General features: G+C 32.2%; 1 protein-coding gene across 1 annotated transcript in view; it reads left to right on the forward strand.

Moving 5' to 3' along the window:
• Positions 1-1,519: 1,519 nt before the first annotated feature.
• Positions 1,520-25,033, forward strand: part of LOC132757953 (uncharacterized) — an 82,372-nt gene continuing 58,858 nt past the window's right edge. Inside the window, exon 1 of the mRNA XM_060749453.1 lies at positions 1,520-2,079. Within this exon, the coding sequence (XP_060605436.1) occupies positions 1,687-2,079 (393 nt within the window). The 5' untranslated portion in view covers positions 1,520-1,686. The remainder of the gene's footprint in view (positions 2,080-25,033) is intronic.

Raw genomic sequence — 25,033 nt, forward strand, 5'->3', positions numbered from 1 at the left:
AAAATACTAGTAGCAAATGTATTTTTGTAAATGTAGATATTGACTTTTCCATCAAATGCAAAGAAAAAAAAAGAAATATATAAGTATAATAATCATAATTCGTTTACTTAAAATAATACGTTAGAATACATATGTGTATATATTTCTGAATCTCTTGGCAGAGAATTTTATAACAGATGGACAAGCAGATCTAAACATGAATTTTACTGTTTGACGCTATTGATATTAATAATAGCCACGGTGTTCAAATTGACAAGAAAATTTGCTGAAAAGAGGCATAACTCTTGCGATAATGAATTGATTGCCATGAAAATCAATCATAACTTGTGTACTTGCATGCCAAATAATAAACATAATATCACTTCCCTTTAAAAGTTGTGTCGCTGAAACCAATTGTCTGCGGACAGACGAACGGATAGATTACGCCTTATATTATAATATTATAATTAACAGTTCCGAAGGTATTCGGACGTATTTTAGTAATGTCGGATTAAAGAATAATGAGGCACTATCATTAATTGAATGACTACTTTCCTTGAAATGACCCTCATAGTCGAAATTTAAAGACATTTCAGAGCAGGGGCTCAAAGATTACTTGAATCATCCCTAATTATCATATTGAGACCACTCTACGCGCTATATAGTGTCTTCTTGAATTCAATACATGCATATTATTTTACCAAACTCATTCTTTCACGGGAGCTAACTCCAGATGCTTTACATAGAATTCTATTAATAAAGCTCTTGAAGCACAATAAAGCAATGCAAGGTGCTAGAACGCTGGGGATAAAGGTTTTTTCACTTCTTTTCAAATGTGAAAACTTTCAACACACGCTAACTTCATACTAAATGCTTCAACATAACAGCTGAAGAATCTAGTCTTCTATAAAATAGTATAAGTTATCATGCACACGGTCAAATCATTGTTTTTAAAACATTATCATTTTTTAAAAGCTTGATGGCACACAAGTTCTTGCAACTTATAGATAAATAAATAAATGAATAAATAAATAAATAAATAAATAAATAAATAAATAAATAAATAAATAAAATAAATAAATAAGTAAATAAATAAATAAATAAATAAATAAATAAATAAATAAATAAATAAATAAATAAATAAATAAATAAATTCATTCATTCATTCATTCATTCATTCATTCATTCATTCATTCATTTATTCAAAAAATAAATACATATTTTAAAGTTTAACGAATTCAACGCAATCAAATAAATAGATAAATATCAGACAGTGATGAATTTTAAACAAAATATTAATCCATGTAGCCCAATATATTTGAGCTGTTAATCTGTTGTAAATTAGTAAAGTCAATATTGAGGTAGTTTGAATTTCATAATAATTAAAAGGACGGAAAAACAAAAGGAAAACAATATAACGAAGAAAAAACTGTTCATGAAGAAAAAAACACGCAATTTTAGTTGATATCCCATTTGCACGACGTGATTTCAATTTGGGAAACCCGATAGCCTCGTTTGCAGTTTGACATATTGAAATGACGTCATAGGAGATCCCGTAACAGCATGAAAACAAACATCTGACATGTAGACGAAATACACGAAAATTCTCAGCTATACTTTTTGCTCACGTGCCAAAGCAGTTTATGGGAGAGAAAAACTGTTACCAAGGTTACACCTGTCCGACGCATGCATCCCATTGGCTGATTCATGGCAGATTTAACATTGAAGTTGATATGGTACAAGCTAGGAGAGACTTACTCAAAGATGGCGGAAGCCGGGGCAAGCATGCAAAGTTGGTTTAGCTGGGAAGATCATTTCTTGGATGTTTTGTTAATATTTTGGATTTCGTTTGGTCTCCTGATTGTAGGTGTGATTAATTCCATCACAACATTCTTTGGACCTTTGCAACCCCGGATTTCGTGGGAGAAACCCAAGGATGGAGTGTCAACCACGGTCGCAGTTGCTCAGGGGCCCCATCAGCCGGAGTCTACTTTCTGGTTGAATTCGGCGCTCAACTGGTTTTACTTGCATTACAACCAGTTCCCCCAGTTTGTGGATGCTTGGGTTCAAGCTTTGAATGAACAAGCGAATAAACTTGGGGTATGTTTTTACAATTTATAATCAGACAATTATTAAATAAATGCATGTACCTTATACATATACCTTGACACCATGCATACTGTTGCAGACTGATCTTAATAATTATTTTTTATTACTCTGCTGTTTGAATAAAATGTGTTTTTAATGTAAGAGTCTACAAATTGAAATCCAGAAGTAACAGGCATATAAGTATTAAAATGAATACGCAAATAAGGATAATTTACTTCAATGGTTAACCCTTTCCCCCATGAGCATATTGTGAAAAATGGCCATTTTCACTGAAAAGCCTCCTGTTACAAGTTCAAACTGCTATGAAACTATGAAAAATGCTTCAATACTAATCAAACTTGGCACAAATGTTGACTGGACCATTGTCTTTGTAACGACATGCTCAGTCTTAAATTTCCTGTTACCATGGCAATGAGGGGACATCTCAAAATTGCCAAAATCACATTTTTGCCTCGATTTTTTCCATCAAAATTTATTTCAAAGTGCTGCAACTTCTCAAGGGATTGAGATAGAGTCAAAGGCTTTTCAGCGTTGGTTACACGTTACCTTATGATCGACCTGGGGTCATTTTAAGCTTCTCACAAGTCCAAAATTTTCTTGGCGATGAGGGGGACTCCGCCCCCCTTCAAACCCCCCAAACAGAAGGGGGCACATCCCCCTTCTGGCAACCCCCTGATGTAATATTTGGATGGGGGACGGCGCCGAAAAAATGGTCATTTTTTTAAACAACATTTCTCAAACAAAAGACAGTGTTTGGGGCCTAAATAGGGCATTTTTTCACTGTTTGAGGCCTCAAAAAGGGGGGGGGCAAAAAGCCGTCGAAACACGCTTATATAAGGGAAAAGGTTAAGTGGACTCTGGAGAGTACACAGTACATGCTGTTTCATTAGTGGCCATTTATTTATACAAGATTGTTGAATTCCACACTCTGGTAGGGGTGCATAACTAACAAAGATGTAGAGTATACATATTAAGTATAAAATCTATTTAAGTTTGATTACTTTTATATTTTTTCTTACTGGACATTTTTTGAATTTCAAAATTATCTGCTGTGTCAAGTTTACTTGATTATATGAAAGTTAAAGTAACCCAATTTTGAAATAAAAAAATTAAAATTGACAAAATTGGAAAAAGATGTAAATATTTTGATTTAATGTGGAATCAGTATGGTCGCTACTCGCTACATAACCTAGCTGTCTAGCTGATAATAGTAAAATTCGGTATAAACTATGATATCTAAAAAATTCTTTTTCTGAGGATGTATTTTATTTATGATCTTAAATTTGCATTTAAATTTATGTTCTGCATCATGATCATATTTTAATTATTGACCTTGGCAGAGAAATTTCAATATTATATCTGAATAATTCTAGTAACTTGGTATGAATTATTGATTCAAAGTATTTCCATAAAATATTATGACTGTTTGAAGTATCTAACAGACAAGCTCACATAGATTACCTGGGAGGTATATTTTATCTGATACATTCATCCTAAACTGCTCTTCTGGGAACTACAATATTTATAGAAATTAAACTACATGTAATGACTGTAGTGAACATTGTTAAAGCTGAGATTTTTTCAACATTTTCCTGTACATTTGAATTCTTCAATACAAATCATATTTCAGCTATGAAAATTATTTTTTTTCAAGCTTTATGTTAATTTCATTAAAAAAAATTGAAGTGTATAAATTAAGGCATCTTAAAGTATCAAAAGTTGAAAAGGTTGCTCTTAAGAGTATTGAAGGTTGAAAGTTTTAAATTTTTTAGTTGTTACATTTTAATTTTTATTATGTTTGACTGATACCTTTGTGGTCAGATTTAAAAAGGTGCTTGATTCATGCTGTTGACAGTATTCTATTTGTTAAACAGCAGTTTCCCAGGTACCTATAGATAGATTGGTATTTCTTGATGTAAAGAAAGATTGTGCAGAGAGCAATTGTAGTATAATTTTGAACTTTCCTGACTTTGTAAAGCTTTTGTCAGTATCATAATTTTCACAACTTCTTTACTGTAAAACCAAAAGAAGTTGAGGCGACTTGAACAAGTGATTTATTAACGTTATATACCGACTGTTGACTTGTCTATATTTAATAGAGATATTAAATGTCACTCATTAAAAGCTTGATCACTAAGTAAGTAACTTGAACAAATACTCAGTATTATAAATATATTTATTATTTTCAATTATTATTGAGATGGGTCTGATATTATCTATGATATTAATCATGATTAGTGCCCTAAAGATACATACTGTACAAACAATACTTACTTAGGTACAAGTGAAACGATATATTGTGAACAGTTATTGTACTTTCAAAGACTTGTATTTTATTTTTCTTTATGACAAATTTGATGCCAGAGAAAATCATGCATAATTTCTTTTTTTGAGATTTTTAGTTTGTTTTAGTCAAGATACAATTTCATCATGACAGCAATACAAAACTCTAGCTAAATTTCATAACAGTTTGATGTAATAATCATATAAAAGTGCATAAAAAATGCAAACAAGATCCCACTAAAATGTAATAACTTATATTTAGAAATATCTCCCCTGTTATATTGGAACCAGATCGCTACAGTTTAACATTCAGATGTACAAAGTTACCCTTCTCCATAATGTAAAAATTGCCAGAATTTTCAGTAATTTACTCCTACCTTTATTGCCTAGTGGGAACAAAATGTAGGAAGAAAATTTTGAAGTAATATGACTTTCCCACAGTGAAGCCTGGGAGTGACATTCCTGGGTTTATGTATTCCCAGCTGTAAGGTATTTCCTACAGTTTGTGTGATTTACATATGTAAGGGAAATGCATTATTGCCTATTATTGAATAATTAATGAATAGTATACAAACATTCCATTGAGACTGTTAGTAAAGTACCTTGGTAATAGAGGATAGAGGCTATATATCTAATATAATTAATCTACAAGGAAAGATCAATGAGTTCATTTGATCCCTCTCTAATTAGACAAAGACTAAAGCTATTTACAAATTGATTTCCTCAGGTTTTTTGTTTGCTTTTGTTATAAGCTCTTCATTATTTAACAACAGGCTTTGCTTTTGACCTTTGAAGAGCATGATAATAGTACGTGTAGTGCAGGAAATAAGTGTAAATGATTATTAAATTATCTTTGCATTGAATAATACATGTGTACCTGTCTGTGAATATTTTGATAGTTCAAGCACAGGAAATACCACTGGTTTATCAACATTCAAATTTGCAACTTAACCCATTACTTCATATACACGCCTTTTAACCCCTTTTTCACCCCCCCCCCTTTTTATTGTCTCAAATGGTGAAAAAAATGCATTATTTAGGCCCTTAACACTTGTTTTTGTTTGAGAAATGTTGTTAAAAAAAGTGACCACTTTTTTGGCGATGCCCCCCAACAAAAAGATACATCAGGGGGTTGCCAGAAGGGGGATACAGTGCCCCCTTCTGTTTGGGGGGTTTGAAGGGGGGCGGAGTCCCCCTCATCGCCAAGAAAATTTTGGACTTGTGAGAGGCTATAAATGACCCCAGATTGATCATAAGGTAACGTGTAACCAACGCTGAAAAGCATTTGACTCTATCTCAATCCATTGAGAAGTTGCAGCACTTTGAAATCAATTATGATGGAAAAAATCAACGCAAAATAGTGATTTTTGGCAATTTTGAGATGTCCCCTCGTTGCCATGGTAACAGAAAATTTAAGCCTGAGCATGTTGTTGCAAGGGCAATGGTCCAGTCAACATTTGTGCCAAGTTTGATTAGTGTTGAAGCAGTTTTTATAGTATTATAACAATTTGAACTTGTAACGGGAGACTTTTCAATGAAAACAGCCATTTTTTACAAAATGCTCATGAAGTAATGGGTTAATGACACAAATCCTATTGATGTTACTGTTTTAATATAATTTTTAGATGATCTTTAATTCTTATTACATTTGTATGCCCTGTGTAATCTACTATCATTAAATAAAGTATATTAATTAACATGATTGCAATGTATACATGTAATATTTTGATAATCTCTTCCTTGTCAATAATGCACTCATTGTCATACACACAGATAAAAGGCATATTTGTTTAGTTCAGTGTAAGATCGGAATATATTTCACCGAGTGAGCACCAAAAGGTATATTTCACGAGTGGCGCAGCCACGAGTGAAATATGAACTTTTGGTGTTCACAAGGTGAAATATATTTCAATCTTAAACTAAACTAAACAAATTTTCTTTTTATTATATGCAAAGAGACGTTTTAAAAATACATTTAACCTAATACTGATTGAAAAGCGTGCCAAATAATAATATAACGTGACATCATTTACGACGTCACATCATTAAGTTGGTTCCCAGTACTGTGTACGCTGGTATTTCACTGAAATGAAATGTAAGAGGGTTAAATTCAAAACAGTGAAATTATCAAAGTGGTAATTTCACTGTTTCAAACGGTGAAATTACCATTATATCACTGATATATTTCTATAAACCACCGAAAAGCATGTAATAAAACAAGTTAATGTCAAAATGGTTTTCTTAACCCCTTTAATGCTGGTGGCAACAGATTGTACATGTGCAACAAATGCAGGCCAAGATCAACTAGCACAGATTAAGGTCTGCACTTAAGTGTTCACTATTCAGTCAGTACATTTTACAGAACGGAACAGAATATTTCTTTTATTTCATAGACACAGATTACAAAAAATACATTTTGTAATTACAAATATACTACATGGCTGTACATATTTTGAAATTTTCCTTATAAATGATGAATCATTTCTTGTCCAAATTAATAGATGGACAATAGTTAACCAAAAGGTTATTTAGTTTAAACATATTTATTTCCCCTAATATTTACATGATATACATAATACAATACAGTCAGAATACAAATATATATAATATATTCAAAGAAAAGGATGAGAACGAAAGACTAAGTCATATAAAATTCTTCTCCTTAAAAGGTTATTTTACAGACATTAAGTTTATTTAAATGGTGAATAATATAATACGGGGAAGTCAAAGACCGGGCCCGCGAAGCGGGTCCGGGCTTTGGCCTGCCCGGCTATAGACTACACGTGTATATTTAAAAGAAAATGAAATAAAAAACAATTAAAAAATATATAGAATTATATACCTATCAATGAAATTTTCAGTGTCAGTTCTAGTCGGGCGCCGCCATTTACAATGTAACGCAATGATAATAGGCGGGGTATTCCGATAACGGAACAAATCTCATCTTTTCGGATAAATGATAATCGTCGAGTGTTCCGAGTGAAAACGGAAGCGGTGCATATAATACCGAATGACACTTTTAAAACGGAAAGAATGAAAGGAATTTTTAACAACTTCCCCGTTCATAGGCTTTGCCTAATTTCATATTATTTATATACTAATATACTGGTGTACATATAACAGACATTTAATAAAGCATTAAAACACTGCATCATAAATATTGTAGATATAAGAATAATTGTTAAATGTATTAGTTTAGAAATGCTAAAGTCTTACATAAAACATGTTATAACATAGTATTACTATTATCAATAGATTTAGGTTAGATTTTACTTTGTATTGAAATTACAATATATTACTATAATACAAGTAAGAAGAAGAAAAAAATCTGTTCTCTTGTATTGATCTGTGGGAGTGTAACATGAAACATATGGCTGATATAGTTTTCATAAACCCTGATGTTTCTATTATCCATTACTTTAGTTGTTATTAAATGCTCTCAGGAAGCCAGCAGTTAAATATTAATTAAAGGATCTCTTTATTTTATTGTCTGCTTTATGACTCTTCATAACAGCTTATCAAATACTTCATGGATAGCTCTTCAATACTTGATAAATGGAGGTAGATTTTTGCACACTGCTTATTTATCTCTTTGAAGAAGAATCAACTTATGAGCAATAATTTTGCCCAAACAACCTTGAATTTACAAAACAGCCAAGAAATAATGCTGATAGGTGAAAATATAACACTTCCAGTGCCTGATACATGTTAGTTATGCATTGCAGACATTTTTAGTATGGTTCAATAACCTTGAACTTGCCATAAGATGTTTGGTGTACTCACATTTTATTTCTGTTGTTGTAAATACCAGGATATGTATATATGTCAGTAACATAACAAGTATAATTTATCTTACAAAGAAATGTTCATCTCTATAAACTCTCCTAATTGTCTTACCTGGGACAGTCAGCAGGTGTCAGGCGCTTTTTTCTCTTCTATATAGCAAGAGCCGTTTACAGGCAGCTTCCCCAGAGGAAAATTTTCTGAAAATCATGCAGTTTTCCAAAAAATTGACTTAACATCAAGTTTTTTTCTTCCCCTTTTGCATATATACCGTATGCGTGTAATTTCCCTTGGGCTGATTCCAAAACCTGTGAAAAAGTCAGCACCTGTCAGCTCACCCTGCACAGTGTACCACATCAATGCAGTATGATCATACCCTTATTCAATTAACTTTTGTTTGCTGATTATGAATTGTCCAGATTGTATGATGAACAATTTCATTAAAGATTATAATTAAGGAAAAGCCTTGGACTAATTAATGGCCAGATTATTTACCCAGCTTATGGAGATATATAAAAATCTTTAAGAAATTATAGAACAGAACAGAACAGAACAGAAGGTTTATTTAGTCGTATGCATGGTACAGCATATAGACATATACAAAAATATATACATACATGTACATGGCAATAATATTCTTATATAAATACACATTTTATCATATCGTATTTACGAGAGTGTTGTATTTTAAACACGGTTAAGTAACTCTTGCCGTTTGTTAAATGCCTTTAACAAATATAATGCGATGTTATGAAGTAAACGTTTGTTCTCTGTTTTCATAAGTTCAACAAATTTCATCATATTAGGTCTCTGCCTATAATATTTTGGAATAAATTTCATACGTAAATCTTTAAATATCCCTAGCGAAAAAGAAATCATGTTATATGATTAAACATGATAAGATGTGTACAAACATGTTTTTTTCCTCATTGACCATGTTGGTCAATCATGTCTTATAAACATGTTTGACCATCAAACATGATTGTGGATGAAAATTACAATTTGTTCAATAAAACATCTGTATTTATTTCAAGTAATATTATAATGACTTTCAGGGAGAGGTAAAAATCATAAAGATTGTTTTTTTTCTGCAAACAATCTTACAAGAAATCAACATATTCAATCATGAATAAACATGATAAATTTATAAAAAAAAAAAAATCAAACAAATCTCTTTTTTTTTCTTGTTACTTTCATCAAAATAAGTTATTCTTTTGGATAAAAAAGTATCCATACATTTCAACTTTGTGTAAAAATAGCCTTAAACACTTTAATAATTACTGACACATTGACCCATTTACTACTAAGAGAATAACATAGTCATACATGAATCAAACATGGCTGAACATGATAAATTCCAAGTTGATATTTTTTAACAAATAAGCATTTTTTAAATTACATCTTACAACAGGATTTTTTACTTTCTGTGAAAAACACTGATAAAAAGAATAGTTTCAGTTGTTTTGTTTACAATTTTTTTATAAGAAAGCAAACATGTTTAAACATGACTGAATTTTGAATATAACAAAATTTTCAGACAGCTCAGAGCATGATTCAGCATCTCCTTGGTTATAATCCTAGAATCCATCTGCTAGGCCATAAATGTAGGTTAAACATATGTCCCCATTTTTAACAGTTTTACAGCATTTTTCGGGAAAAAATAAGAATTAAATTGAAAAAAAAGATGATTAGGGACAAAAGGGGGGAAGGGGAATAAAGGGGAAGGAAAATTTTTTAATTAAAATGGGGAAAAAACGGTGGGAAATTTTTTTCAGGAACCGGGGATTATTACCACAAAAGAGGCATAAATTGATAGTGGGGTTAACCCTTTCCTTAAATGTAGCCAAAAAGGGTAAATTACTTGGTAAGCCAAAAATTTTTTGGTACAAAAATCACATTTTTCCCCACCCTTTTCAAATTTTAAAAACAGGCAAAAAAAAAATTTCCATAAGGACCGGAAAATTCATTCGGGCAAAATAAAAAATTAAACTCCGTTAAAAATTCCCGTTTTTCCATATGAAGGGGTTTTGGTTCAAAGCAGAGCTCAAACTCGCCATCCACCATTTATGGCAGACAAGAGTTACTGCAAATACTACTTAAACTTGAAAAAATTTAACAAAAACAAAGGAAAATATCTTGGATAGAAAATATTTTCATGAAATTGAAACACCTATTCAAGAATTCTGAATTTATTTGTATCCAAAATCAATACTTTTAGTTAACATATCATTTTAGTATCTATTATATAAGCCAGATTTGAAGAAGTGACCCGGTAAATCACTACCACAGGGATTGTACCTATAATAATTAACACTAATTGTCACATTAAAGTTGTATTTTTGTAATATTAGACTTATATTTTAACTGTCTCAAACTGCGATTTCAAATTGATGCAATCTAAAATACGCCAGTCACTTGAACCAAATATGGAACACAATAACTTTAAAAAATGTTATTTTCAGTTTGAATAACAAACACTTTTCAATTATCTTATCTACAAGAACAACATGAACATCCTCTTCAGTTTTCATTCTTAACAGATCATGAGATGGCATCCAACATCACAAAAAGGATGTACTTGTTCTGTTATTGTACATATATGTCCAACAGCAAACAACTTCTCATCCACAATATTTTCTATGAAATATGATATAACTAATATCACACTATCCAGGCACAAAACAGTGTAATCAGTTTTTTCAATTTGTACTTTTCAGAATAAAGAAATTTTCCTTTGTCTTAATGTTCTGTGTGTTATTCTATAATCTTTTACATTGTTCAAACCAATCTTAGCAAGAACATAGCATTGTTCTTCTTTAGATGCAAAATTTCCTTTTGAATATTCAGTGCCAGAGGGTTTTTTCATCACCTGACATAAGTTAACCAGTATTATTTGGAAAAACTCTTGATAGAAAATCTAACCAAACAGGGTTTGCATCAGCAATCATTTCAGTACTTTTAGTTCAGATATACAGATCTGTTAACTTGTCGATTTACTCTTCTTGTATTTTCATGGTCATAGAAATTGTCACAACTCATACATGTTTAAAGGTAGCACTCTACAGTTAATTTCAAGTTCCTCAGCCGTCAATGTCCTACAAGCAATACGTCAATCTATTCTGATACCAAACTACACAACCTGGAAAAAGAAAACACATTTTGTTGAGAACATATATGACATAAGATTGCAAATCTACAAAGAAATTATCCATCTGCATAGGCAGGCAGTAAAAAAAATGCAATTCATTCTGTTGAAGCCCAAAATCTACACAGTGGACGGAGACCAAAACAACACATTTTCGTCGCCTCTGGCAAAAATCAAATATACAGGCTAAAGGAATCCGTCTCTGCTTTAGCTACTCTCTAAACATGCAAAATATCACAAAGTAACAGGTGCTCAACCGTGTAGATTTTTTGCTACTGCTAAAAGTTGTCCTTATAAAATTAAATTAAAAAAAAATAATATGATGGACACTTGTATGAAATAACAAAAAAATTATACCCTAAAAATTTAAATGTAGACAACAAATATTATCATATTTTTTATCTTAAATTGCAATTATTAATGAATCTAGATCAGCAAATCAAATGTCACAAGTTAATTTTCTTAAAAGGAAGTGGCTAGCTGTACGGGCCCGTACGGCTAGCCAAAAGTTCTATCCGTACGTGAGTCACGTACGACTAGCCTGGACAAACTGTATTGGCTAGCCGTACGGCACTTTTCAAAAATAAATGGAAGTCGAAAATGCATATGTTATTTTGTGTCTTTAAATGACGATTTTAATCAAATCTCCGCATTTGTCCTAGTTTGTTCACTTCAATAAAAATGCTCCGCAATTTTGCACAAAAAAAATGAATACAAGTTAGCGTTGTATAATCTAGCTTAATAAAATTAAGTGTCAAAGTTGCATGTTATATCATCCTTAATGTTCATGCTTATGATTTGTATGAAAGATGAATTGTTAAATCTGTTAAGCACATGGATCGAATAAATAATGATTGGAGGGGAATAAATAAATACATGTAAATAAAAAAAAAGAATATTAGAAAAAAATGGTGAAAAAGAAAATAATTTAATAATGCAAACTTTCCTTAATGATCGACGATGGACAAACTTCTATACAGACGGTAATTGACGCAATTATCAGTGCCCAACAACAATTATTTTTGGTGTTTTTTTTTTCAATTTAAAAATTAAACTTAATGAAACAAAAAAGGATTATCATCAAAATTTTGTAAACTATTTAAATTGATGTTATGTAACTGCAACCAAACGCTATTTTTTCTCCACGTCTTGAGAGGACAAAGTACATTCTTTACTGTAGCCAACGTGTTGATTAATCTCTAAAAAGTAAACATTCTTGACTAAAATTCTCACTTTAAGTCATAATTAACATATGCACTTTCGCCTTCCATATATTTTTTTGAAAAGTGCTGTACGACTAGCCAATACAGTGTGTCCAAGGCTAGTCGTACGTGACTCACGTACGGCTAGAACTTTTGGCTAGCCGTACAGGCCCGAAAAAAATGTAAATGAAAGAAAGTTACAGCCGGCTTATTCAAGTTATTTTATAAAAATAATTTACTTTCTCATTACAAAAATATATATTTTAGGCAAACAAAGATGAATATTACTATAGTTGCCTTTTATTTGGGTGTATCTATTCTGGGTATAGGTTGGGTACTTCGTGCGGGTCGATTTGTGCCGCCGATTTCCCATGTTTCCGTAGCCAAATATCCCATAATAACCCCTCGGAATTAATTTCTTTCAAGGACGGCAATCGCCAAAATATTTGCAACATTGCTTTGTTTCTCTAGGTCTTTGGTATTTTGCCTCGCGGGCAGAAACTTCATGATGTGAATTTTTTTGTTGTTTTTTTTACGGAAGTACAAACTAGCCGGTCACTTGTTTTCTAAAATCTGATTCGACAATCACAACTTGTTCGACCAATCAGAAGCGTTGATTCATACCATGGTGCGTAATGCACACAATCGCTCATAATGCACAAAAAAAAAACTTTTTGAATTTAACGAAACGGACAAAAACATCACCTGTTTATAAAATCAAATGGGCAATAGAGTTCTTTCAGTTCTCACTCGAGATAAGAGGCAACCTATACCCTCAGAAATCTAAACGGATTTACGTGATTCACAAAAATGATCCTGGAGGCTGGCTAAAATACGGAACTTACGGACTTTTCCGGATGTTATTCTAATAATAAAATATACAGCTAGCAAACGGGTTGTAGCACTTACCGTGGTGTCAGAACAAAACATATTGTTATATATATAATGACATTTACCTTCTTCAGCTTCTGAAAACCTCGAAATCCACAAAAATCGCATGTTTACAGTTTCTTCAAGTGTTATCTTTCTATACTTCCGGTTTAGAAAATCACGTTACCTTCAGCGCCACCTAACCCAAAGTTTATATTTAGCAACCAATAGATTACACGAATACATGTGCGGTTAGTTTTAAACGAGGGAAAAATCAAAATGGCTGAAAAATGAAAGTGCTTGTTTATTGGACTTTGGCGAACAACTGGTCGTTTGTCAGCACTGCCGCTGATCGGGGAGGGTCAATGCCTGGGACAAGAACATTTTGCAAGTTCCAGGAGAAATGGTATCCTGCTATACCCATCGCATGTAAGTTCTTCATCTGCACGCATGCTTCCGATCACAAGGACAGTCTTGATAATTAAAATAAGATTGCTCTTGCTTTCAATTAAAATTCAAAAGGTCATCCAAAATACCTAGCAAAATGCCAGTCTTCTGGAAAGTTATCGGTCCGGACGGCCGACCGAAAATTTGGCATCTTGGCCGAAATGGTTTTTAAGGAACAATCGACCATATATCTGGAAATTTTGGAGGAAATTATTTAAATTCTCATAGCCACAAAATTTCCACTTATAAATGAATGAAACTTAACTTAAAAAAGAGATTTTAAACTGTTAAATTATTAAGTTTTTTTGTCATTTATTAACATTTTTTCGGATAACACGAAGTCCGGATAAGAACAAAAATAAAATGATTTATTTTGCTTATTCAAAGTCAGTGTTTCCTTTGGCAGGTTTGCAACATTTGATCATCTGGAGGATTCCTGGAGAGGTAGTGTTCTTCACCATCGAAGAAATTCAAAACCATAGTGCAACTGGTAAAAAGGCCAACAAAGACCAAGTTTGATCCTGCCAAATTTAACTTAATCAGCAAGCTCGTTCAGAAACATTTTGATATCAGGAAGTGGTCATTAAGACACAAAATGTGAAGCAGTTAGTATTCCAAGTGACAACTTAAATCAAGTATTGACAATAATGAAAATTACTTTTGTGCTGAAAAAAAAGAAAGAAAAAGAAATAAAAAAGAATTGTGTCCAGGGTTCTGATCTCAAAAGTTGTAATTTAAGTTTTACCTCATCTGAGCGTACTCGAGATGAACTTTTGTGATTGCCTTTGTCTGTTGACCTGTGCTGATGTAAAACAATGTCAGCTTTGTTCTTTTGAAAATGTTTGAACATGTTTGAAAATGTCAAATGACCCCTTGATTTGGATATATTAACATGTTCGACCATGTTATGGAATCTTTATTTGTATATGTTTAAACATGTTTAGATGTGTTTGGATCGTGGTGCCATTTAATGTGAATGTTTAAACATGTTCCATCATGTTTTGGGAACATTTTTAATCATGTTTAGATGTGTTTGACAGTAAAGTAGTAGTTACATGATCAACCATATTAAAACATGTTCTGTGAACGTTTTCAAACATGTCCAAATCATGATAGCTGGATAGAACAAAAACATGTCAAAATGTGATTGACCATGATACTCTTTTTTTGATCATCAAACATGACTAACCACGATTGTTGACTGATCCTGTTAGATCATGGTGCCATTTCACGTGCATGTTTAAACATGTTTAAAACATGTTCAAAACATGTTCAGACGTTTCGAAATAACATGTAAGAACGTGTTTAAAACATGTTAAGACATGTTTCAATCATGAAATTTTCGCTAGGGATGTTACATTCCAGTACAAAATGAAATTCATCCTCAATTGTTAGCTTATCACACAATTCACATAGTCTATTTTGTCTCTCAATATTCCTATGTCTTCCATATTCGATATTAAGACAATGCGACGACATTCTTATTTTTGATATTATTTGTCTATGTTTGAAATTATTTATTTTCATAAGATACACAGATAACTCTAGACCCTCTTTCAATTCTCTAAACAAAGTCAAACTTGGGCTATTATCCATTCGAATTCTACATTCTGTAATAAAATTGTCGATCAGTCTAGTTTTCAGTACGTGTAAAAATACATTCATATTAACAGATGTTGGAAATAGCCAAACTTCAGCTAACCCTAATTGAGTCAGTAACATTTTAACATTATATAACCAATTTTTTTCACCATTTTCACAATCAAACAACAGTTTCTTATATATGTTCTCTAAAATACAATTTTCACTTTTTACTATTTTCAACCAGTATTTTACAATACGCATTTTCCAGTTAACATGCAATGGAAATCGGCCTGTTTCAACATAAACAGCAGCATTACAAGTTGCCATTTTAACATTTAACAGTCTCTTTAGGAATTTTCTATGAAGTCTCTCAAGACATTCTGCATTATTAAATCCCCATATCTCACATGAATAACATAATATAGATGTCACATATGCGTCAAATAAATTGAGTTTAATTTTCACCGGTATTTCCATACCCTTCGTTATCGTATGCAAGGAGTTTACAGCTTTCAATGCTTTGCCAGACAGAGTGTCTATACCACGTTTGAATAGTCTATTACTAGAAACTACAAATCCTAGATAATTAAAACTGTCAACAATCTCTATATCATTCCCAAAGTATGTCCAGTGTTCATTTGAATGCAATTGTCCTCTCTTTTTAAATACCACGATTTTCGTTTTGTTCGTATTTACCGTTAATTTCCAACGCCTACAATAGTCATATAATAAATCTAGATGCGATTGCAATCCTTCTGGCGTATCACTTAACAAAATACAATCATCAGCAAATAAAATAAGGTAAATGCATACGTGATCTAAGTTTACACCTGAGGAAATATTTGATTGTAAATGGATTTCTAGGTCATTAAGGAAAAATGAAAATAAAATCGGCGAAGTTATCTCTTATAATCAGGACTACAAATGTCATGGAACATTAAGACTTCAAAATTCAAAACTGGATGGAATTGGGTATTGATTGCTACCTTTAAACATGTATATGATTATAACATATTTTTTGTTTCATAAAATTAATGTAGAATTTCAATATTTTTCTTATTTCTTTTTCATGTATAACCCTATAACACTGCATAGAAATGATGAAAATAGAGAATGAATGATCAAATTATCTTCTAAAATAAACTGCTTGGTGACTGGGATGTACGATATCGTATGTCCCAGTTGGTGACTAGAATTACAAAGACTCTATAAAATGGAAATCTCTTAAGATCTATGATTAGAATAGTCAAAAGGTGAAAATTGCAAACTCCATGAGAGAATCATGAAAGCCTTAAAAGGTGCAACAATTTCTCATGCCATGGAAGGGCACCTGAGATCTTCCTGCGCCAGTAAAGCTGGAAAGTCGCCATATGATCTTAACAGTGTTGGTCCTAAAATCAGACCTGGGGATGATTACATTGATCAGTAATTGATTAAATTACAATTACTTTCAGATTTTATTGTAATTGATTAAGATTGATTACTCACATTTGCCTCTGTAATCAATTGAATTACAATTACTTTTAAGAGAGTAATTGATTGATAATTGATTACATTGAATGTACATTAAACCACCCCAGAATTAAGACCACCCTGCTATTAAGACCATTTTTAAAAAGATTCTTTAATTAAGTCAATGGTTTCATGATCCAGATTTGACCACCAGTCCTGCTTATTCACTTTTAAGACCACCATTATTAGTCAGTCCAAATTTTTGTTTTAATTTTAATGTGACTATTGAGACCACTGATATTGAAGTCAACACCTATCTAGATCTTAAATTTGTTGTTATGATCTGCTTGAATGCTCTTTAGCATGACACTTGATTTCACAAGGTGTGAAAAACTGTTATTGGGTTATTGTATGAAATTAGGTGAGAAGGTCAATTTTAGAGTGGTACATTGTTGCTTTCAGCACATTTATTTTTTGAAAATTTAAATTTTCATTTGATTTATGTACATCATATAATAAGTGATACTGTAAAATTAACGTTAAATTTCTCCAGAAATATGTTTTCCTTTTATCAGATTAAATATCAAAGCATTCTTTGATAGTTTCTTTTATAATGTATTTGTAGATACATATAAATAAACATATTGTTTATTCATACAAAATGACTAAAGTAGACCATGGTCTTAAAGTATGTAAGCAATGATAAGAATGTTCACTTTTATCAGTCTAATTGGGAATTTTTACTGTATAACTAAAAAACAAAAGTTAAACTGTATAATGTAAAATAAAGGCATCCTTTGAACTTAAATAGTTTCCTTTTAAATCTGAAAGTAATCAATGTCAATCAAAATGTAATCATAATTACTGACTGAATTAAAGCTGTAATTGATTAATTACAATTAAAGTAATCAGTTTTGGGCAAGGTAATCAATTACATGATGATTACAGTGTAATCATGTAATCAATTACAAAATCAATGATTACAGTTAATGATTACCCCAGGTCTGCCTAAAATGTTGTCAGCTTGGGAATTGCGACCATATATTCAATGTAAAGTCATACATAATCGAAAGGAGTGTAGGACAAAAGCCCCCCCGGACGAAAGCCCCCCTATCTAAAAATGACAAGGTGGACAAAAGCCCCCCCATGAAATTTTCACATAGGACAAAAGCCCCCCATCAAAAATACAGGTAGGACAAAAGCCCCCCCCATCTTTTTTCACACGCACAGGTGCTCAAATTCATCAAATTTCACACAAACTTTTAAATAAAAATGAAAAGAATTTGTTTTAATGTTTATTTATAATGTATATATTGAAGTGATAACAAAGTTTATGATAACAAATTAAATAATGCATGCATGCGATACCGAATTCATAGCTTTTCATATACACAACAAGGGTCAGAAGAGTAGTAATGTTTAATCACTTTTGCAAAGGGATCAAATTAATATCCTTAGCACTATGTCACCTACATGTGATGTCCATACATATCTTTTAAACACATAAAAACACAACTTTAATACACTATATGTAAATTTGATTGACTATTGGGGGGGGGGGCTTTTGTCCTACCTTTACTTTTTTATGGGGGGGCTTTTGTCCTATGTGTAAATTTCATGGGGGGGCTTTTGTCCACCTTGTCATTTTTCGATGGGGGGGGCTTTCGTCCGGGGGGGCTTTTGTCCGTATCCCAATCGAAAGCCTAATTTCTTATATTAAAATTTGTTTTATTATAAGTCAAGAGGCCATGAATGATTCTTAGGAATATGTGCATAATTATTGATCGTATGTGTAAGGAATAAAATATGTGGCACAAATTTTCAAAGTCAACCATGTAAAAAAAATATTGCATTATAACATACAAGCCAGTTTCCATGAATATATTGTATATTAAAGTTTGAAAAACAGAATGATTGCTTCTTGAGTGTTACTGCACTGAAGTATATTAACAAATGATACTTTTAATGACACTGCACTTAATCTCTTAAAATCCAGTTTTAACATTTTATGGTTATCAGATGTTAACTGTCAATATTTATTACCTTTAACGAGGAATAAATTTGGCATATATACACTAATGGGAAAGATTGAATAACTTTTTACTGTTGATTATAAGCCAGTTATGAGTTAGAAAATACAGTAGTAGTGTTGAAAGTTTCTTAAAGAAAATTACTATACATGTTTCTGTAATATGTGTAAGTAATTATATATCAAAGTTATTTATTGTTGATTCCTCCCCCCAACCGCTCCCCACTTTTTATATAACGATTGAGGATCTTGAATTATTTCCAGAATAGAGCAAGGCCAACCTTGCAATCATGCAGTCTGGCAGTTATGCACTATTGTAAATATTTGTTTTTTTTTGCTTCGAGTTTTCAAATTTACCCCCCCCCCCCTTACCCGCCTCCCATGCACAAATAATTTAATATTATGGAATGGAAGTGTTAAGAAGTCAAAGCAAGACATGGTTATTGTATACCTTTAGTAGGGTAAGACCTAAAGAGTAACTGTTGTACATATAACTTGATTTGCAGGAATGCACTTTTAGAAATTGATCATCATAATGTTAATAATGTATGAACAGTAGCCTCACATCTATAAATGTTGTATTTTATATAAGTATGATAATTGTTGATACACCTGTCCATGATTTAGAATATTTTACAGGTATTTCTCCAATATTTATACAGTTCAATATAACACGAAGTTTTCTAGTTGATGGTAACTATAAAGTGTCTATATTACATGTGTGCTGCAGTATGATACAGTTTTTCGAATTGTATGCTTGCAATAGAAATATATGTTTCTGTAATGAAAACAAAGCTCACCTGTTCCTATGGCAACTCTTACAAAGGGAATTCAAAACACTATGATAAGTGTATAGAAAATATAATTCCATCTAATTCCCAGGCAATGTAAACAATCAGTATACATACATGTGACATCCCGGCGGGATTTTAAAAAATTCCGATATTTCAACACTGATCCCGATTCCCGATATTACAGCTTGAATTCCCGATATTTAAAAAAAATCAACAAAAAAAAATCAAACACAGCACCTGTATCTAAAATGTAAACCGTGCCTCCGGGCATTGATTGTTATCTGTCCATATCCTAAATTATAGCGGATTAAATGTTGAGTCACTAATTGACAGCAAGGTGACGTAATAAACAATCCTATACCCAAAGTTATTCTCACATGTTTAACTTATCACGTGTGGTGTGTCAATCAATTGACCTCTTTTGTAATTTGGCAGTAGGTATTACACGCTACGTCATCAAAACTACCTTGTAAATTTACGAATTTGGCTCAACCTTTGATTTTCTTTGATTAGTGCCGCACTGATAAAGGTAAAAGGTGAGCAGAATCATTTAAAGTGGATCATTCAAAAACCTGTTTGAGATGTCTAATTAACCTATTTTTAGTGAGTGGGTAATTTTTTTGTTTTGTTTAGGAATTACACTATCATCGGGGCAAAAATGTGGATTTAATTAACGGGACGATTCTTGCATTTATTTTGAGTCTTCTACTTATGCTACGTTATTTAACTGTCAGAGTCTTATGTTCATGAATAGTTGTTGTACGTTTTCAAATAGCTTGTAGACAATTATTGAATGACTGAAAAGACAGATATAATTCTTCAAACTGAAAATAATGAAATGTGAAAATGTGACTGTTTTGAAATAGCCTGTATGACTACACTTATTTATCTATTCATTTATTTTTTGGTGAAATAAATTAATATTGATCCACAAAAAAATCATAAAAAGTATAACCATTTAATGATTTTGAGGGTAATATAGATTCTTTGAACCAAATGTGCCAAACACGCTTTGAAATTCAAGTCGATAAAAAAAATCCAGTTTTGAGCCTCAAAATCCAGCTGAAAATCCAGATTTGGCCCATTTCATTTGTCACATGTATGAGTATAATATAAAAAATTACATAAATCAGATTATGTTCGAATTAATTGATTTAGGCAGATATAACAAAGATAGTATTCCATTGTAAAGGTGAAGATTTCACAATGCAATGTGAAGGTCAGGTGTTTTTTTTAGTAATATCGGAAATATGTCGAATTTAGAATCGAGACATCTACGTTAAAAAATCGTTACATTCAATCCAATTTAAGTTATACAAACCCTTCAAAAGGCTTTTTATCCCGAAACCAAGTGCCTATGATTTAAATACTTTAGACTCAACATTATAACCAACCTCTGTATGGCAATTTGGCTCTCTAGAATACATGTATATTTTAAAGTATTATCTCCCCTTTTCTGTCATTTTTACTCAAGCACCTTATGTGCTGATGACTTTATTGCTTTATGTTTATAAAGCAGTATATTTATTTATTTTTTGGTTACTTACTATCCGATATTTAAAATACAGTAAGTTATCTCCTTGGAGAGTTCTTGTTTATTATACATTGTATTTGATATAGATATTACACAAACTGTGTATTATGATTTACTGACAAAATTGATCTGTTCAGTAATTAAGGTATGGTCATAGGTATTTAAAGCGAATATATATTTTTATCTTCCATTGATCTGACTTTGACTGTGTAACCAGTAAGTTGGCTCTAAAATATAAAGCGTAGGGTTGTTAATATATAAAAAAAGAGGAAGAACATGTAATCAAGATCTTGTGTGTCTCAGAATGCAATGTTTCACTGAATGTAGTAGCTCTAGAATGTTTATTATTATGACTGTGGTATTATTTCCTGTTTTCATTAATATAGACTGTTTTCATTAATATAGACTGTTGGCTGATGGCCATTGTAAATCACTAGAAGATCATACTAGGTTATTTTAATTAAGATATATATGGTTGATTCTTTGTTCTGTTTATATCCAATTAGACTGTCTTCTCAAAGGGTAACTCACTCACAGTGATTGACAGTGAAAATGACTCTTCATTCACATGTTTGACAGGTGATATAGATAGTTATGGTTATCATGTGTCTAAATAGGCTCTAATGTCTGATTGTCAGATCATTCTATTGATCAGAAATCTTTTATTAGAAAGCAAAATGATTGAATTAATTACTAGCTGTCAGTCTTAGCTTGATACAATCACATTAAAAAAAAAATGAGTGACCAGTTAGAGTTTGTGTGAAATGACCTCTTCTGAGTAAGTTTTTAATGTTTACACTAAGAAAATATCAAATTGAAGCAGGCGGCTGTCAGATTTTTATTAAGTGCTTGTTTGATTAAAACATTATTAAAGTATATATCTAGAGTTTGAATAAATCTTAAGCTTGACTATAAGAAGTAAAGGGAGAGTTTCAACTGGTCAGTAGTACATTATGCATGGTCTCAAATTTATGTTCCTGATTATTAAGTTTCTATCTTTATCGGTAATTTCAGGTTTGTTTAAATCAATTAACAATATAACCTAATGGTTTTAGTATGTATTTTGGCGAGAGTACATGTGCATGATGGCATGTGCTGGATTTCATTGCTTGTGATCACCACTGGAATTATGATAAGGCATAAGATTTTATGTACAGTCAGAGTGGCTAAGTGGTTAATGCGTCAGACTAGTGATCTTAGGTTGATGGTTGCAAGGGTTCAAACCTCATCAGGGGCAAGCTGTTGTTTCCTTGTGCAAGAAGATTTTCACTCATTGCCTTCCAGGCTTCCAACACAATGAAACAAAAATAAAATTGTTTCAACTAAAATCATACAATCTACCATTATAAGTCTATGAACTCACAGACAAGGAGAAAATAACCTCAACTATGATAATAAATATATATGTGTATGTGTGTGTATATTTGTGATGGCATAGTTGATAATAGTACATGTAATTACCTCAAGTTATGTGTAGTTAAATCTATTCTTATCACTGAGAGAGAGTATTTTTGGCACTTCCCCGATTAAAACACCTTCACTTACCTTTGCTATTTACCTGTTTAACGAAGATTGTTGCCAACTTTTTCATGTGTAATGACATATACCTAGAATAATGTTACCAAGTACAGTCTTTAATTTAATGCTTCCTATTTCTCTTTCATGTTTTCCTAGCAGAACTTGATCTATCTCATTAATGAGATTTCATTTGTCTAATAGCAATTTTATACTAGTAGTAAGTTAAGTTCAAAAGAAATTCTCAAAAGCAGTAAAAGCATAGAACTTTTTACATTATATACATATATTTAAGCTTAAGCTTGCCATAAAGTTTTGACATGACTCTTCTCCAGATACTGTAAATACAACGTAAATCTGCATGGTTGAGTGGTGAAGGTGACTTTAAGTAAGTTGCCCCTAATTCAAATAAAACACTAATTTGTTCGAATCTTGTTAGTATCTTTGGACACTTTAATGTTAGGGTTCTTAGGGTATCCAGCTCATCTGCGGAAGTCACTTTTTTCTACTTGGGTGCCTTCTTGTGCAGGGCACCTTAGGTCTTCCTCCACTAGTTTAGCTGAAAGTCTACTATTTAATATATGTATTTAGTCACATTTGCATGTTTGTTGAGTTTTTTAAACTTTATGTATTAATGTAACACACAAAAAAGTCACAAATTCTAACTTTCACTTTGATGAAAATGATCCTACTACCTAGCATTTCATCTTACTTGTACAAAGTATATATTCAATTCAGACAAAATTGCTTTAAGATAAATATGTGGTTTATTAAAAGGAAAGATCCACTTAGACATGATATGTCAATTGAAACAAAATTCTTTGAATACTTTTACAGTGAAGAAATAATTGCTGAGCAGGGAGCTCTCCTAATTATAATATTATCAATGATTGCATACAAAGTTGGTCAAGGTTTTGTGTACATCTATCACTTAATAAACCTCTCCAATAACTTTGGTACGGATTTGGAGTGAAATTACATCCCTTATTGTAGATAGAAAAACAATTGTGCACAAGATCTTTCCCCAAGACCATTGATTAAAGATTTAATTTAAACTTCACACATTATTATAATTTGCAGGTCACTCACTGTCCAATTAGTTACTTAATTATACTTTTTGTCTACTTAAAAAATATCCTTTGTGCCAATTACAGGTTTATTTTTTAAACTAGCACTCAAAAGTTTAGCATAGCTACTATTTTTGTATACAATACATTCCTTTCTTCTAACATTCAGTAACATTTTAATCTCTTTTTACATCCACTTTACAGTAGTTCAGGTAGTGGCAACAGTATGTTTTCTTGTGTAAAGGAGCATGTTTCTTTGGCAGAAATGTACAATCTGGGGATATGTTAATAATCAAATCTTTGCTGCTAATGAACATCTGAGATTTTTAGCCATTTATGAGTTTTATTGCAAATTGAAAATATCTAAATAGCATGAAATGATATTGTTTATTATTCCTCATCCTACTGACTTTGTATGAAAGACTTGTAATGTACAATGGTATACAAGGCCCATGTACAAGAGTGCTATGTGAGTGGAATTAAAGTTCCATGTACAAGGGGGCTATGTGAGTGGTATACAAGGCCCATGTTTAAAAGGGCTATGTGAGTGGTATACAAGGCCCATGTAAAGAAGGGCTGTGTGAGTGGTATATGGGGCCCATGTATGAGAGGGCATTGTGAGTGGTTTATAAGGCCCATGTATGAAAGGGCTATGTGAGTGGTATACAAGGCCCATGTAAAGAAGGGCTGTGTGAGTGGTATACAAGGCCCATGTATAAGAGGGCTATGTTAGTGGTATTAAAGGTTCATGTACAAGAGGGCTATGTGAGTGGTATAAAAGGCCCATGTATGAGAAGGCTTTGTGAGTGGTATACAAGGCCCAAGTATGATAGGGCATTGTGAGTGGTATATGAGGCACATGTATGAGAGGGCTATGTGAATGGTATACAAGGTCCATGTATAAGAGGGCTATGTGAGTGGTATACAAGGCCCATGTATGACAGGGCTATGTGAGTGGTATACAAGGCCCATGTATGAGAGGGCTTTGTGAGTGGTATACAAGGCCCATGTATGAGAGGGCTTTTGTGAGTGGTATATGAGGCGCATGTATGAGAGGGCTATGTGAGTGGTTTACAAGGCCCATGTATTAGAGGGCCATGTGAGTGGTATACGAGGCCCATGTATGAGAGGGCTATGTTAGTGATATACAAGATGCATGTACAAGAGGGCTATGTGAGTGGTATAAAAGGCCAATGTATGAGAAGGCTTTGTGAGTGGTATACAAGGCCCATGTATGAGA

The sequence above is a fragment of the Ruditapes philippinarum genome, unplaced genomic scaffold (assembly GCF_026571515.1).
Source record: "Ruditapes philippinarum isolate M1 unplaced genomic scaffold, ASM2657151v2 ctg6762_1_1_1_1, whole genome shotgun sequence".
Lineage (NCBI taxonomy): Eukaryota > Metazoa > Mollusca > Bivalvia > Venerida > Veneridae > Ruditapes > Ruditapes philippinarum.